General features: G+C 61.1%; 2 protein-coding genes across 2 annotated transcripts in view; one reads left to right on the forward strand and one right to left on the reverse strand.

Moving 5' to 3' along the window:
* Window positions 1–1,205: 1,205 nt before the first annotated feature.
* Window positions 1,206–3,808, reverse strand: RFC5 (replication factor C subunit 5; the record flags this gene model as incomplete). Its single annotated transcript, XM_079543938.1, has 11 exons — window positions 1,206–1,302; window positions 1,445–1,499; window positions 1,574–1,651; window positions 1,828–1,957; window positions 2,033–2,114; window positions 2,187–2,346; window positions 2,442–2,515; window positions 2,758–2,837; window positions 2,917–3,053; window positions 3,624–3,688; window positions 3,777–3,808. 11 exons carry the CDS (start codon window positions 3,806–3,808, stop codon window positions 1,206–1,208), a joined length of 990 nt encoding a protein of 329 aa, XP_079400064.1.
* Window positions 3,809–7,557: 3,749 nt separating this feature from the next.
* The window catches only part of KSR2 (kinase suppressor of ras 2), a gene marked incomplete at both ends in the record, with an annotated part of 47,078 nt that continues 40,018 nt past the window's right edge, over window positions 7,558–14,617 (forward strand). Inside the window, 3 exon segments of the mRNA XM_079543937.1 lie at window positions 7,558–7,737; window positions 10,987–11,127; window positions 11,875–12,025. Coding sequence (XP_079400063.1) covers window positions 7,558–7,737; window positions 10,987–11,127; window positions 11,875–12,025 — 472 coding nt within the window.

A 14,617-nucleotide genomic window follows, 5' to 3' on the forward strand; every position in this document is an offset into this window, starting at 1 on the left:
TGGTTCCTGGAGGGATGTGGGCTCTGCTGCTCTCAGGGTCTGGGCATGACAAACATGAGCCGGTCTCTGCAGGCTGAATGACAGCAGTGACAGAATAAAAGATGATTCCTCACTCCTTCCCTTGTTGCTTGTAGAAGTGAACTGGGGAAGCCTGGCTGGGGCTCAGGGCCCCCAGCCCTCCTATACTGCAGCTCTGAGTCAGTCAGAGCAGCAGATGGACAGTGGTGGGTGCTGGGGAGTGGTGGGTGCTCATGTGTAACTGTGAGAGCAGGACATGGCTTCATGCAGCCCCCTGCTTTCATTCCTTGGCTGCTTTTCCCACCCCCACGCCTGCCTGTAGGACTTGGCACTGAGCAGCTTGCTGCTGGTGTGCAGACCTGCTGTGCTGTGCATGCAGTGGGCTCGTGTGTGTGGCTTGCTGCAGCTGAGCTGGTGGCTGCAGGGACGGCACGTGCAGCATCCCCTGTGTGTTACCAGACTGTCAAGAGCCCTGGGCTGACCCAGCTGGTGGAGAAGCTGGGGAATGTCCTCAGAGCTGCTCCTTGGGATGCTTTCCTTTGCAAGCAGTTAAGCCTACAGAGCTGGTGTTTCCTTAGTGCTTCAGGTAGCGATGTGACCTACAAACCCGCATGCTACCATTGTCACAGGGGCTGTCACTGCACGGAAGTGCTCTGTCCCAGTGCAGCCTCCTTGCCTTCCTGTCTGAGCAACAGGGCGGCAAAAACCTCAGTCCCAGCCTGCCATGCTTGTCTTCCTCAGCATCTGAGCAGCTGGAGCAGTGCTGCCCTGCATAGGAGGGCCCCAGCAACGCTGCAGCCCGTGTGGGTGCGTGACAGCTGCTCCACAACCCACCAGCAGCGTGGTTAAGCTGTGCTGAGCTCTACAAGGTCGGCTGGGTTGTACTTTGAGTTCTTTCCCATGTGCTGTGGAGAGCAGTGTGGACCAAAGCCCAAGCCAGGAGCTATTTGCAATGGGATGCAGGCATGGGGGGGAGGCTCGACTTGCTCCTTTCTGCCATTGTGATAGGGGGAGGAAACAAAAGACCACTGCAACAACCTGCTTGGCTTCAGAGATATTTGCATTTCCCAATGAAGCGTAGACACAACGCTGCCTGTCTTTTGTCCCTCGGGCTGCATGCCTGAGGCGTGCAGAAAGGAACCACAAAGCACACAGAGCAGACATGGGGCAGCCCCTGCCCGACTCACTCACGCTTCAGCCACGATCAGGTCCCTGGTGACCTGGAATGCTGCGATGAGGGAGCTCAGCTGCACCTTCTCGCTGGTGCCTGCAGCCAGCCGGTACCTGCAGCAGGAGGCACAGCCAGTTCAGCTGTGTGCACCAGCAGCATGGTGAAGCAAACAGCGCACGGATGTGCACCAGGGATATTGTCTCCCAGCAGCAGCTCGGTGTGGTAGGGGAGCAGCACCCCAAAATGTTTACTTACTCAATGTCTGCCATCTTGATCAGCAGCTGGATGCGGACTGAGGGTGGGAAATCAACTGCAGGGAGAAAGATGTGAATCAGTGCAGGGCTGGGAGCGGCGTGCTGGGAGCTGGCCCCACAGAACCCCCACCTCTGTGCACAAAGAGGTGGATCTCGGTGAGGATGTCCTGCAGAGCCAGGCCCTTCAGTGTCTTCAGCTCCATGATTTCTGATGGCAGGAAGTGAAGGGGCTTCTCACGCATCCCTGCACCACCCAACACCCCGATGGGGAGTGGAACCCTTCCCACAGTGCAGCACGAACCCACCCTGCCCCTGCCACAGCAGGAGGCAAAGAGGACTTAACCCCAACGGGGCTCAAACCCAAAGCAGAGGAGCAAAGGATACTGCGGTAGGCGGTGGAGAAGTTCTGGTTGAGCATCCAGTCGAGGATGTTGGCGATGTCAGCCTTGAGGGGGTGTCCTGTGCAGGTGTAGACGTTCTCCTCCGTCACTTTCCCAAAGGCCATGGACGTGCTCTGAGGAAGAGGAGGAGGGAGGAAGAGCTCTCTGCCCGTGGGCCAACTGTGGGGCCTGAGGTGGCAAAGCGGTACCTGCAGGATGTTGAGGGCTCTGCGCATGTCTCCGCTCGAGAGGGTCACCAGCGCCTTCATCCCATCCTCACTCACGTCCACCCTGGGGTGGGAGACGGGGCTGCAGTGCCTGGCCTTGGGGGGCAGCAGGGCACGGCAGGGCCCCCCATCTCACCCCTCCTCCTGGATGACGTGCTGCAGCCGGGGCACCATCAGCTCTGGGGTGAGGGGCCCGAAGCGGAAGCGGGTGCAGCGGGACTGCAGGGCGGGGATGATCTTGGAGAGGTAATTGCAGATGAGGCAAAAGCGGGTGTTCTCGGTGAACTTCTCGATCACTGCATAAGAGCAGGGGAGAGAGGCTGGAGCTGTGCCCATGGCTGCAGCCCCGTGTGATGAGGTGGAACCAGGAGTGCCACCCCTCACCCCTGACCTCGCCGCAGAGCATTCTGTGCATCCTGTGTCATGGCATCAGCTTCATCCAGGATGACGAGCTTGAAGCCTTTCCTGGGACAGAGCGAGATGAGGGGGCTTTGCTGCCAGCTGCCTCTCGGAGGCTGCAGGGCTGGGGGTTAATGGCACATGGAGATGCTTCTTCCCAGTGTGGAAGTACTCTGTGCACACTTTTCCCCTTTGGGCCAGCATCCGTGCTGCCCCGCTGTCCCCGTACTGCTGTCCTCATCTGCTTGTCCTTATCCCTTCCTCCTGCATCCTGCTCCTCCCCTCCCACCTCGGTGCCCCCCACCCACTTGAAGATGGTCCTGGTGCTGGCAAAGCTCAGGATGGGCCCTCGAACGATGTCGATGCCACGGTCATCCGATGCGTTCAGCTGCGGGGATGGAGGCGGTGGTGGGGGCGTGGGGTTCCAAAGCTGAGCGCCCCCCCCATCCCCAGGACCCCCCTCGTACCTCCAGCACCATGGAGCTGAACTCCCGCTCGCGGTAGAGCTGCCGTGCACAAGCCAGGATGGTGGAGGTCTTCCCGGTGCCGGGGGGGCCATAGAGCAGGAGGTGGGGCAGCCTGTCCTCACTGATGAACCGCTGGACTGGGAGGAGGGGGGGACGCGGGGACTTTGGGGGCCTTATGGGGCTCACGGGGGATTGGAGGACACAAGGACACGGCTGGGGGTAGGGGGCCTTGGGGAGGGAAGGGGGGAGGTTGTGGAGGTATAGGAGCATAGGGGATTGGAGGGTGCACAGTGGCTTGGGAGGGACACAGAGGCTTGGGGAGGGCAATGGGGGGGCAATAGGAAAGTCGTAGTGGCTTGGGAGGGGGCACGGGGACTTGGGGGACACGGGACTGGGGGTGTTACAGGGGACCGGGGGGAGAGGGGGTCGGAGGAACATGGAGGGGAGGGGGGGTACCGGGCATCGGTGGGGGCATGGAACCGGGAGGGGACACGGTGGCTTGGAGGGCTCGAGGGCACGGGGGGGGAGGGGGGCACGGCGGGGGGAAGGAGGCACGGGGGAGGTCGCGGGTGCTCGGAGATGGGCGCAGGGAGAGGTACGAGAGGAGGCACGGAGCCGGGAGGGGTGCAGGGACTCGGGGAGAGCGAGGGGTTGAGAGGGGGCGCGGGGGGCTCCGGGCATCCCCTCGGCGGGGTCCCGGCACTCACTGGTGCTGAGGATGTCCCGGTGCGACACCAGCTCCGACAGCGCCCGCGGACGGTACTTCTCCACCCTGCGGGGCGCAGAGCTCAGCGGCGCGGCCCGAACCGCCTCCTCCCCAGCCCCCCCCCCAACTCCCCGTCCCACCGCCCGCCCCGCACCACGGCAGGTTCCTCCCGCACGGCCCCGCCATGGCACCGCGCGCGGCCTCGCGAGAGCGGCGGGAGCGCGGGAACGGCGCGGAGGGGGCGGGGCCTGGGAAAAAAAGGGGCGGAGCCCGGGAAATCGGGGCGGGGAGCGCGGGAACGGGGTGGCGCGCCGCCGGTGGCGGGAGAGCGAAGGTGCGGGCGGGCGGAGCTCGGCGCGGCGCGGGTCCGCGTTCGGTCTGAGGGGCGCCGAAGCAAAGCGTCGTGCCGCGGGTGGTGCCGCACCGCTCTGCCTTTGGGCTGCTCCGTCCCCGCTCTGTTTCCTCGGTCCCAGCGTACAGCGGAGTGGCACAGAGGTGGCCGCGGCCCCTTCCTCCCCCTGCGGGAGCCGGGGGGGCTCTGAGCTCACAGCCGTGCAGGAAGAGCAGCCGGGCTGAATTAAGTAATTACAAGCTGCATTTGATGTAAACTGATTGTGCTGAGCACAACTTCTGGTTAAGGAATGAAGCGGTTGATGTTGCTGAGTAACGACGCGCATATTTGGTCCATTTACAAAATCCAGACGCCGATAAAGAAGGAAATGAATAATTCCAGCTGTCCGAGGGGTCCAGCGGGACGGCGCAGGGCTGCTGCTCCCAGCTCTGCTCCTGCTACCTGCAGCACGCACAGGGCTGTGGGCAGATCGCTGCAGGCTGTCACCTTTTTGGCCTAGCAGCATGCGCTGCGTTCTGTTGTGCTCCACTCTGTTCGACTCTACTTCATCCCCATCCCCATCCGACCCCATCCATCCCCACCCCCAACTCCACCCCATCCCCGTTTCATCCTGACCCCATCCCATCCCCATCTCCATCGCTGTCCCATCCCACCCCCACCCCACCCCATCCTCATTTCATCCCATCTCCATTCCCATTCCTATCCCCCATCACCCCATCCCATCCCCATTCTCATCCCAATCCCATCCTTATCCATACCCCCATCCCATTCCCACCCCAATCCCATTCCATCCCATCCCCACCCCACCTCCTTCCCATCCCCATCTCTATCTTCATTTCCATCCCGCCCCCATCCTCATTTTCAAACCATCCCATCCCCTCCCATCCCATCCCCATTTTCATCCCATCTCATCCCCACCCTTATTTCATCCCTTATCCATCCCACCCCATCTCATCCCCATCCCATCCCATCCTCATTTTCATCCCATCTCATCCCCACCCTTATTTCATCCCTTATCCATCCCACCCCATCTCATCCCCATCCCATCCCATCCTCATTTTCATCCCATCTCATCCCCACCCTTATTTCATCCCATACCCGTCCCCACATCACCCCATCCCATCCCCATCCCCATTCTCATCCCAGTCCCATCCTTATCCCCATCCTATCCCATCCTCACCCCAATTCTCATCCCAATCCCATCCTTATCCCTATTCCAATCCCATCCTACGCCGACCCCATCCAATCCCCATCCCATCTCCATCTCCATCCCCATCCAATCCCCATCCCATGCCATCCCCATCCCAATTCCAATCCCCATCCCCATCCCATCCCATCCCCATCCCAATTCCAATCCCCATCCCCTCCCCATCCCCATTCCCATCCCCATCCAATCCCAATTCCAATCCCCATCCCCATCCCATCCCATCCCCATCCCAATTCCAATTCCAATCCCCATCCCCTCCCCATCCCATCCCATCCCATCCCATCCCATCCCATCCCATCCCATCCCATCCCATCCCATCCCCATTCCCATCCCCATCCAATCCCAATTCCAATCCCCATCCCCATCCTCATCCCACCCCCATCCCATCCCCATCCCAATTCCAATCCCCATCCCAACCCCCACCCCACCTCCATTCCATCCCCACTCCATCCCATCCCCAGCCCCATCTCACCCCCCTCCCACCCATTTCTGAAGGGCACACAGCAGGATGTTCTGTGCCACGTGGGACCACCCCATCCCACCTTTCCCTCCCTGTGAGCAGCACCCACGTACAGCATCCAGTACAGATGGATGTTATGGGAAACAACATCTGAGCACAGAGAGCCGTTATCTCTGTGATGGTTACTGAACGTCCCCATTAACCACAGGAGCCATCAGGAGATAACGTTTCCCCATGTTTTGTTTTTCCTCCTTTTTTCTGCGCTCCAGTTAGTGACAGAAACTGCACTGCAGCTCAAACCCAGGCAATATTTCAATATTTGCCTTCACAAACTGCCAGCAAATGCTCACCCCTTACTCCTGCAGGGAAGAAAAAGACCTCTCCGATCCCCAAGGCCCCCGCAGCCCCCCCTCACCGTGCCCACTGACCCTTAGTGCCACATCCCCACGGGTCTGGCAGGAACCGTGACCCCACTTTTTCCCCTATAGGGAAAAATCAGCTCTGGGTGCTGGGAGATGGAGATGCAGGGGGCACGTGGGGCTGGGGAGGATTTGCAGCAGTGTCCTCCCCCCCTCCCCCTCCCCCCGTTACAGCCAGGCTCCCATTGCTGGAGGGTCCCCCACTGCACCAGGACCTGTGTTGCACACTGTCCACCCCCCATCATTGCAGAGAGATGCCCCATTGCACCAGACCCCCATTTTCACCATGACCCCCTGCTTATGTCAATCCTCTCTTGTACAAGGGCTCCCGCTGCACTGGGACCCCCCCCCCCCCCCAAGTTGCACCAGGACCCCCATATTGCACCCACTGCACCAGTGTCCCATATTTATACCATAGGCCTCCATGGCACTGTGCCCCCCACAGTCCCCCACATTATATCATAGCCCACCATTACCATACAGACACTCGTTACCCCACAGCCTCCACCCCCAAATACCCCATAACCCCCCACTACATCACAACCCCCATTTCCCCATAGCCCTTCACTATCCAATAGATCGCCAACACCCCATAAGCCCCTCTACTACCCCACAGCCCCCCATAACCCAATAACCTCACCATTACCCATAGCCCCCTGTGACCCCCTAGCCCCCCACAACCCAATACCCTTCCATCACCCCATAGCCTCCTATAACCCCCTAGCCCCCCATAGCCCAATACCCTCCCCATCACCCCATAGCCCCCTATGACCCCAGAGCCCCCCACAACCCAATACCCTCCCCATCACTCCATAGCCCCCTATAACCACCTAGCCCCCCACAACCCAATACCCTCCCCATCACTCCATAGCCCCCTGTGACCCCCTAGCCCCCACAACCCAATACCCTCCCCATCACCCCATAGCACCCTCTTACCCCATTACCCCAAGGCATCCCACCGCCCCCTAGCCCCCCAGCACCCCACAGATCCCCTTACCCTCCAACCTCCCATAGCTCCACATTATCCCCCAACCCGGTTTACCCCACAGCCTCCCACCACCCCATAGGCCCCCAATAGCCCCCTCACCCCATTGCCCCTCAACACCCCATAGGCCCCCCCCGGACCCGATCCTCCTCCCATCCTCTGCAGCACCACTCCCCACCGCTCCCTCCGCCGCTCCCCTCTCTCTGCGCCGCGCTCTCCCCGCGGTGCGGTGCGGTGCGGTGCGGAGCGGCGCGCATCCAACGCGCGGCCCCGCGCTCCCGGAGCGCGCCGCCCCCGCCCCCGCCCCGCCGCGCCCGGAGGAGGGGGGGGGGAAAGGCGGCCGCACGGACGGGCGGTGGGCACGGCGGGGCGATGCTGCGGGCCGGGCCCCGGAGGGGCTGAGCAGCGGGCTGGGGGGGGGGCGGGAGGGGTGGGCGGCGAAGGGGGGGGACGGCCGGGGGATCGCGGGGGGGCGGGAGGGAAGTGGGGGGGGGGGGGGGGGGCGGCGAGCGATGGATGAGGAAAACATGACGAGGAGCGAGGAGCAGCAGCAGCTGAGTTTGCAGAAGGCGCTGCAGCAGTGCGAGCTGGTCCAGAACATGATCGACATCAGCATCTCCAACCTGGAGGGGCTCCGCACCAAGTGCGCCGCCTCCAACGACCTCACGCAGAAGGAGATCCGCACCCTGGAGGTAGGGCCGGGCCCCCCCACTCCCCCCCCCCATCTCTCCGTACACCCCCCATCTCACCCCTCCCGCAGCCGCCGGCTCCCGGTGCCGCCCCCCCCCCTCCCCCCGGCCCCTCCGGGCTCCCCGCGGCGCTGCGGAGCGGCCGAGTGAGGCTGCGCGTTCTGCAGGTGGCCGAGGGGGGACCGCGGCTCCGGAGGATGCTCGGCCGCAGCTCCCGGGGCGCGCCGGGCCTCCTTCGTGTCACCGCGGTGTCCCCTCGGTGTCCCCCGGCCTGCGTGCATCCCCGCCGCCGGGACCCCGCGTCCGACCCCGCGCTGCGTCCCACGGCCTGCCTGCATCCCTGCTGCCTCCTGTATCCTCGCCTGGCTGCGTCCCTTTGGCTGGGCTGCCTGATCCGCACGGGGCTGCATCCCCATGGCCTGCCCTCGTCCCTTTCTCCAGGATCCTAAATCCCTATCAGGATGCGTCCTTGGGCCTGGCTGCATCCCTTCCTTTGGGCTCCTATCTCCCATCGGCTGCATCCCTTTGGCCTGTCTGCATCCTGGCCGTGGGGCTGCAATCCCTATGGTTTGGCCACATCCCTTCCTTTGGGTTCCCAGTTCTCCATCAGCCTGCATTCATTCAATGGGGCTGCATCCCTTGCTCCAGGCTCCTAATTCCCCACTGAGCTGCATCCCTGTGGCCTGGCTGCATCCTTTCCTCCGGGTTCTGAGCTCCCAGTCAGCCTGCATCCCTTCCTCTGGGCTCTCATCTCCATCAGGGATGGCCACAGCCCTTTGGCCAGGTTGCATCCTACCCACCAGGATCCTAAGTCCCTACCAGGCTGCATCGCTGTGGCCTGGCTGCATCCCTTCCTCCTGGTCCCTAAATCCTCACCAGCTGCATCCCTTTGGCCGGGCTGTGTCCTACCACGAGGCTGCAGCCCTATGATTTAGCCGCGTCTCATCCTCCAGGTTCCTAATTCCCTATAGGGTTGCAGCCCTCCCCTGAACTCCTCCATCCTCACTGTGCTGTATCCCTTTGGCTGGATCCCACCCCGTGGCCCGATCTCATCCCTTCCTTCAGGCTCCCCATCAGGCTGCATTCTTCCCACTGGACCGCATCTCTTGGCCTGGCCACATCCACATCACAGGATGGGGAAAAGACGGGGGCTGTGGGTGGGGGTCCCACAGGAAGGATTTTGGAGCGGTGGCAGTTTTGGGGCAGGCGGTGCAGGTTTATCCAGCTGCACCCGGTGCATCCCATGGCCCTGCATGGGCTGGGCGCCGCTCCAGGGCTCTCATCTCCCTCTCACGGGTGGGACTGAAGGAGATGATGGAAGTGACGGATCCGTGGGCTCCTGGTGGCACTGTCCTGGGGTTCTGTTGGCATCAGTGGGGCCATGTGTGGCCCTGAGCCGCCGCCGCCGCGTCCCAAGGCCGTGACGCAGGTGCGGGGGCACCGCTCGGCTGGAGCGAAGCGGGGAGGCACTGCTGTGAGTTTATTTTCCTAAATCCTCGTTTCAAAGGATGAAGAGTAAAGCTTCTGCTTGTTTCTTGGATTTCGGGATCCCCGTGGCATCTGTCCCTGCTGGGGGAACAAGATAGGGAAATCCCACTGAGGGTCACTGAAGGGTTGGAGAGCCCTGAGCACAGCCTGCACCCCCGTGCCCAGGGGAATGGTGTTAAGGGGACGCCGCTGCTGCTGGCTCTGCAAGGAGAGGCACCTGGAAGGGCACCCCTAGGGGCAAGCATGCATGCGTGAAACATGCACCTATATGTAAAATGCATACGGATGGATAGAGCGACGCGCACACACATCTGCATACAGGTGCCACGAGGCTCTGCTGCCCCCCAGGCGGCCCCCTGCTGCTGCCTGCAGCCCCGCAGCACTGCCCCTGCTCTGCCCATTTCACAGATGGAAAACTGAGGCACGGACGAGCCCAAGGGGCTGCACAGTGTCGAGGTGGCAGTGCAGGATTCCAAACGTTTGGTGTGGAGCTGGAGGGCACTGTGCTGCTCTTGGGATGGCTCCTTTACACCCCTGTGGGCCCAGGGGATGCTGCTGGAGCAGGAACCCACCTGCGCCCTCATTAGCACTAACGAAGCGCCTCTGCTCTCCAGGCTGTGATGCAGGTGTCCCCACCTGCAGCTCGGAATAGGTGCATCCATAGGGGATCTGCGGGTTTTTTTTCTCCCATCAGATCCTGGTCCCATCCTTGCCCAGCTCCTGGCCCGTCCCTGTGACACTGGTGGTGCTTGTGTCCTGTGTCCCAGCCCTGTCCCTGTGTCGGTGCAGCTCGGAAACCCCGCTGCTCCCCGTCCCAAGGAGAGGTGCTGCGATGGAGGTGCTTGGAGGCAGCGCTGTGCCCGGCTCTCCCCGTGGCTGTGCAGCTCTGCGTGTGTTCCAGCCCTCCTGTAGGGACAGGGAAAGGTTTGTGCGGTGCCCACAAATCACAACACTGTGAGCCCCTCTGGGGTGGGAAAAAGGGCACAGTGCTCCCCAACCCCTCCTTGGAGGCTCTTGGAGGAAGATTCACTTAAGAAGCAACCGTGGGGACCGCCCCAGCTCCGAGGGGTGATGCAGAAATCTCATACGGCTTTCTCGGTTGGCTCTCCGTGGCTTTATTTCAGGCAGTAATATTTGGTAATAACCTCAGACTGAATGGGACTGCACCAGGGCTGGGGGTGTCGCTCCGTGCGCCCATCCGTCCCACCGTGCGTTCCGTTCCCGACACGTCTATTTCTGGGGTGCTGGGCAGGGGCACAGCTCCATCTAGCGCTGCCGGCGGCGGGGAATCTCCCAGCTGGAGAGCAGAGTGGGAAATCCCTGCAGGCTCCCAGGGCTCTGCTCTACATTTCCCAGAAAGGAGGGCAGGCGCTCGGCGGCGTTATTTTGGGAGCTGAGCTTGTGAGTGCGATGGCTTCGCAGTGGTGCTGGGCCCGGGGAAGGAGGTGGGTGTGCACTGCTGCCGTGGGAAGGGAATAGAGTGAGAGCTGGGATGCAGGGATGCTCCAGGCGTGGGGGGGGGGGGTTTGTGGGGTCTCTATGCACTGATATTGGGTGTGAGTTGGGTCAGCAGGTGAGCTGCGATGGAGAAGGGCTGTCCCTGTCATTCCTCTCTCCTGCATCAGAGGGAACCTGTGGGGCGATGACCATCCATCTCTAGAGCGGAGGGATTTGGGGCTGGGGATGGAGCTGAGATAGCTTGATTTCCAGCCGGATGGAGTGGGAGAGGAGGGGGCTCCCATGGGGTTTTCCCTTGTCTCGCAGAGCAAGCTGGTCAAGTACTTCAGCCGGCAGCTCTCCTGCAAGAGGAAGGTGGCCCTGCAGGAGCGCAACGCCAAGCTGGAGGGCTTCCCCCAGCTCCTGCACTGGTTCCGCATCGTCGACATCCGCAAGGAGGTGATGGAGGTAGGGATGGGGATCTGTCCCGTCGTCTCCTGCGTTGGGGTGCTCCACCACGTCTGCTGAGTTGGAGGTCCTTACCATCTCACATTTTGGGAGCACCCATCCCAGCATCCATCTTATGGGGATCCATCTTATCGTCTCCTGGGTTGGTGATCCACCACATGTGCCCAGGTGGAGATCCGTGCCATCTCCCTGGTCTGAGGGATCCATTCCATCATCCCCCAGGCTGGGGATCCCTCTAATCTTCTCCCAGCTTGGGGCCATCCACCATATCTCCTGGTTGGTGATCCGCCCCATCTCCTGAGTTGGAATCCCATACCATCTCCCACACTGGGGGGATTCATCTCAGTTCCCAGCCTTGGGGCTCTTGAGTAAAATTTGCCAAGGAGAGACAGTTGCTCCCCAGGATGGAAGCTGCCCCAGAGCTGTGCTTTTAGGCTATAGGATCAGCATAGCAAGTGCTGGTAGAAAATGGGGTGGGAGAGCAACGGGACCCAATTGTTTCACTGCATGGAGAGATGCTACAAGGCGGGATGGGGGGGTGCTGGCCAGAGCCCCCCATGGCTCTGCCAGCTGTGGGTGTGGACACCATACTGCTGTGCAGGACACGTCCACACAGTCCCCCAGAACGCCCCCCAAACCCCAAATCCCTCAGGAGGGAATGGCTCCTTGATCCATACCCCAAAGTGCTCATCGAGCAGCAGATGCCCACGGATGGTTTTTCCCCTTCTTTCTTTCCCCCCTTGGTAGGAAATAGCCCCAGGGCAGCTGAGCCTGGAGGAGCTGCTGGAGATGACTGATGATCAGGTCTGTGAGACGGTGGAGAAGTTTGGGGCCAACAGTGAGGAGTGCGCCCGCCTCAACGCATCCCTCTCCTGCCTCCGCAGCGTCCATAAGTCTGGTGAGCAGGGCTGGTGACCTGGGGAAAGACATCCAAAGGCTTGGGAGAGGGGGTTGTGGTCTGAAATAGGGAGAGGAGACCCTGTTTGGGTGCTGGGTACCAAAAGCTCACGTCCCCGCGGTTGGGTACCAGCCATGTGTCAAGGAGGCTGATAGGGGGTGAAGGTGGGGAGGCTGGGAAAGCCCTGTAGTCTCTAAAGGCCCCACCGCGGAGCATCCCTGTGCCGAAGCCTTGCTCCTGCGTGGTGGGAGGGCGGGGGGAGGGCTTGGCGGTGCGGCTGCGGTGCGGTGCGGTGCGGCCGGGCGGTGGCAGCAGCGATCCGCAGAGACGCAGCGATGCTCGGGAGGGGGGGGCTGGAAGGCGGAACGTAGGGGTTGGAGGATGGAAATGGGGGGGTTGGAGGCAGAGGGTGGCAGAAAGGCGGGGGTCTCCTCCTTGGGGCCGTCTCCAAACCTCTTGGCATCCTTGAGCCGTTCGTGCTCTGTCTTCCCTCCCCAGGAGCATCCCTTGCAGGTGGGCAGTTTGGAGCACCCCAGGCTGCTGCTGTCCCCTCCGGTGCTTCATTGCACCCCGGAGGATGGATCAAGCAGGGGGGAGGATGGTCCCTGCCCACACAGGATCATCCCAGTGGATATGGGGGGTGCAGGATGATCCCTGCTGGGGTTGTGACCCGCTGCGGTGTCACGGCAGAGCAGTGAGGTGGGAGGGCTGCAGCCCAGCCTGACATTTCCTACAGAGCCCCACCGCCCCAAAGGACTGCTCCCAGATCCAGCTCCTGCCTGGGTTTCTGCCCTCTTCCCTTTGGCATTTTCCCTAAATCTCTCCGATATTTGAGGAAGGGCAGCAGCCCAGGCAGGCTCTCAGCCGACGTTTTGTTTAAACACCTTTGACTTTTAAAGCCCGGTGCAAACAAACGCAGCTTGACTCGCACCCCCTCCTGCCCTTTTTTTTTTGGGCTGCACTCAGCAGAGGGAATTCCCATTTGGAAAACACATGTGAGCCCCCTGCTCAGGCAGAGATGCTGAGAGTGTTTGCTGGAAGCTGCTGGGGGCTGCAGGAGGGCACTGGGCTGCCCTATGGGAGCTCCTGCGCCAGCAGCCCTCTCGATGCCACTGAGGAGCAGAGTGCTGCCTCTCCATATCACCATGTAACGTCTCCTTGGGCCGCCGTGGTGGTCAATTTCTAGAAGCCCAGATTAGCTCTAATAAAGCAGCAGCGAGGTGTGGCTGTTAACCTTTTCCATCCATCTCTATTTATCGAGTCGTTCATTAGGGGCCGCTAATTTCCCAAGCCAATTCCCTGCGTGGATGGGGCTGGGAGGAGGAGGAGGGTCTCTCCTTTGTGGCTCTGATGGCAGTGTGTTTTGCCTGGGTGGTTTTGGGTGATGGGGGACCCTTCTGACCCACGTGTGTGCTGGAAGGATCCCTGGGTAGCACACAGAGGGCAGCACATTGCTCCATCAAATCCAGCACCGATCCGGTTTTAACGTTACTGTGCTAAACAGTAGTATGGGATTTCTCTCTGCTATGTGCTTGGCTGCAGGATTTATTAGCAGAGCAGGGCTTGAAGTGAGAGCTGAGCAGAGCCTGTGGATGGAGCTGTGAGCTGGAGTTACTGGGGAATGGTGCAGCACTGTGTTTGTGTGAGGCTGCAGGGCGGTGGCAATGGGGACGTGGGAGCCTCCGGCCCAAATTCTGCCTGCTGCAGGGGAAAGCTTTGGCTTTGGAGGGGCTGAGAGTGACTTTAGAAGTAAATTGAGGTGTGTGAGATGGGGTGATGTGAGACGCTGGGCATCCTCATTTTGAGGCCAGCCTGCAGGGTGCACCCCTTGGTGTGCAGTGGGGACAGGGCTGGGTGCCATGCATGATGTCACTGCCTGGTCACTGTGTGCTGCTTTTGGGGAAGGAAAGGGAAGAAGCCGCCCCAAGCTCCTCAGGGGTGCTGCTCCCTCGGTTTGGCATCGCCCCACACAGATCCCACTGGGTGGCAGTGTTCTTGTATGGCACGAGGCGTGAGGTTTTCCTACAGAGGGATTTGCATCTTCATTAGCTTCATTTTCTGCTTTGGAACAATCCGAGAAAACCCATCACCCCCTTTCCCCTATCAATCCAATCCCAAAGCTTTTGCAATCCCAAAGCCCTCTCCTCCTTTATTTTACCCCTCTCTGAGCCTGAAGCAAAGAGCTCCCCTCAAAGAAGCTCAGTTAGATAACGGGGCCGGCAATTAATAACCAAACAAAGGGATGGAGACGACATTTCTTATGCTGCTTGCCTTCGAGGCGGTGATCAAAAGCGGTCGGGGCCGGGAGCTCAGAGCTGCTCCATCACTGTGGCACTCTGAAGTCGCAGCCGACAGCTCCTCACTCATCCCTGCACCGCAGAGACTGGTAATGAGGGGTTGCGAGGTGCCACGCTCCCTTTTTGTCGGTCTTTTCCCCCCTTTCGTTTCTGCAAACCGCACCAATACAAAGGGGTGAAATGAGACGGGGCTGTCGGAGCTTGGATGGGCTCTTTGTTCCCGGGGGGGGTTTGGGTTGGACCCCTCCATAAGGGCTGTAGGTGGGATGAGGGCATCAGCAGGCTGCGAGTCACC

The sequence above is a fragment of the Tetrao urogallus genome (genome assembly GCF_951394365.1).
Source record: "Tetrao urogallus genome assembly, chromosome: 17".
Lineage (NCBI taxonomy): Eukaryota > Metazoa > Chordata > Aves > Galliformes > Phasianidae > Tetrao > Tetrao urogallus.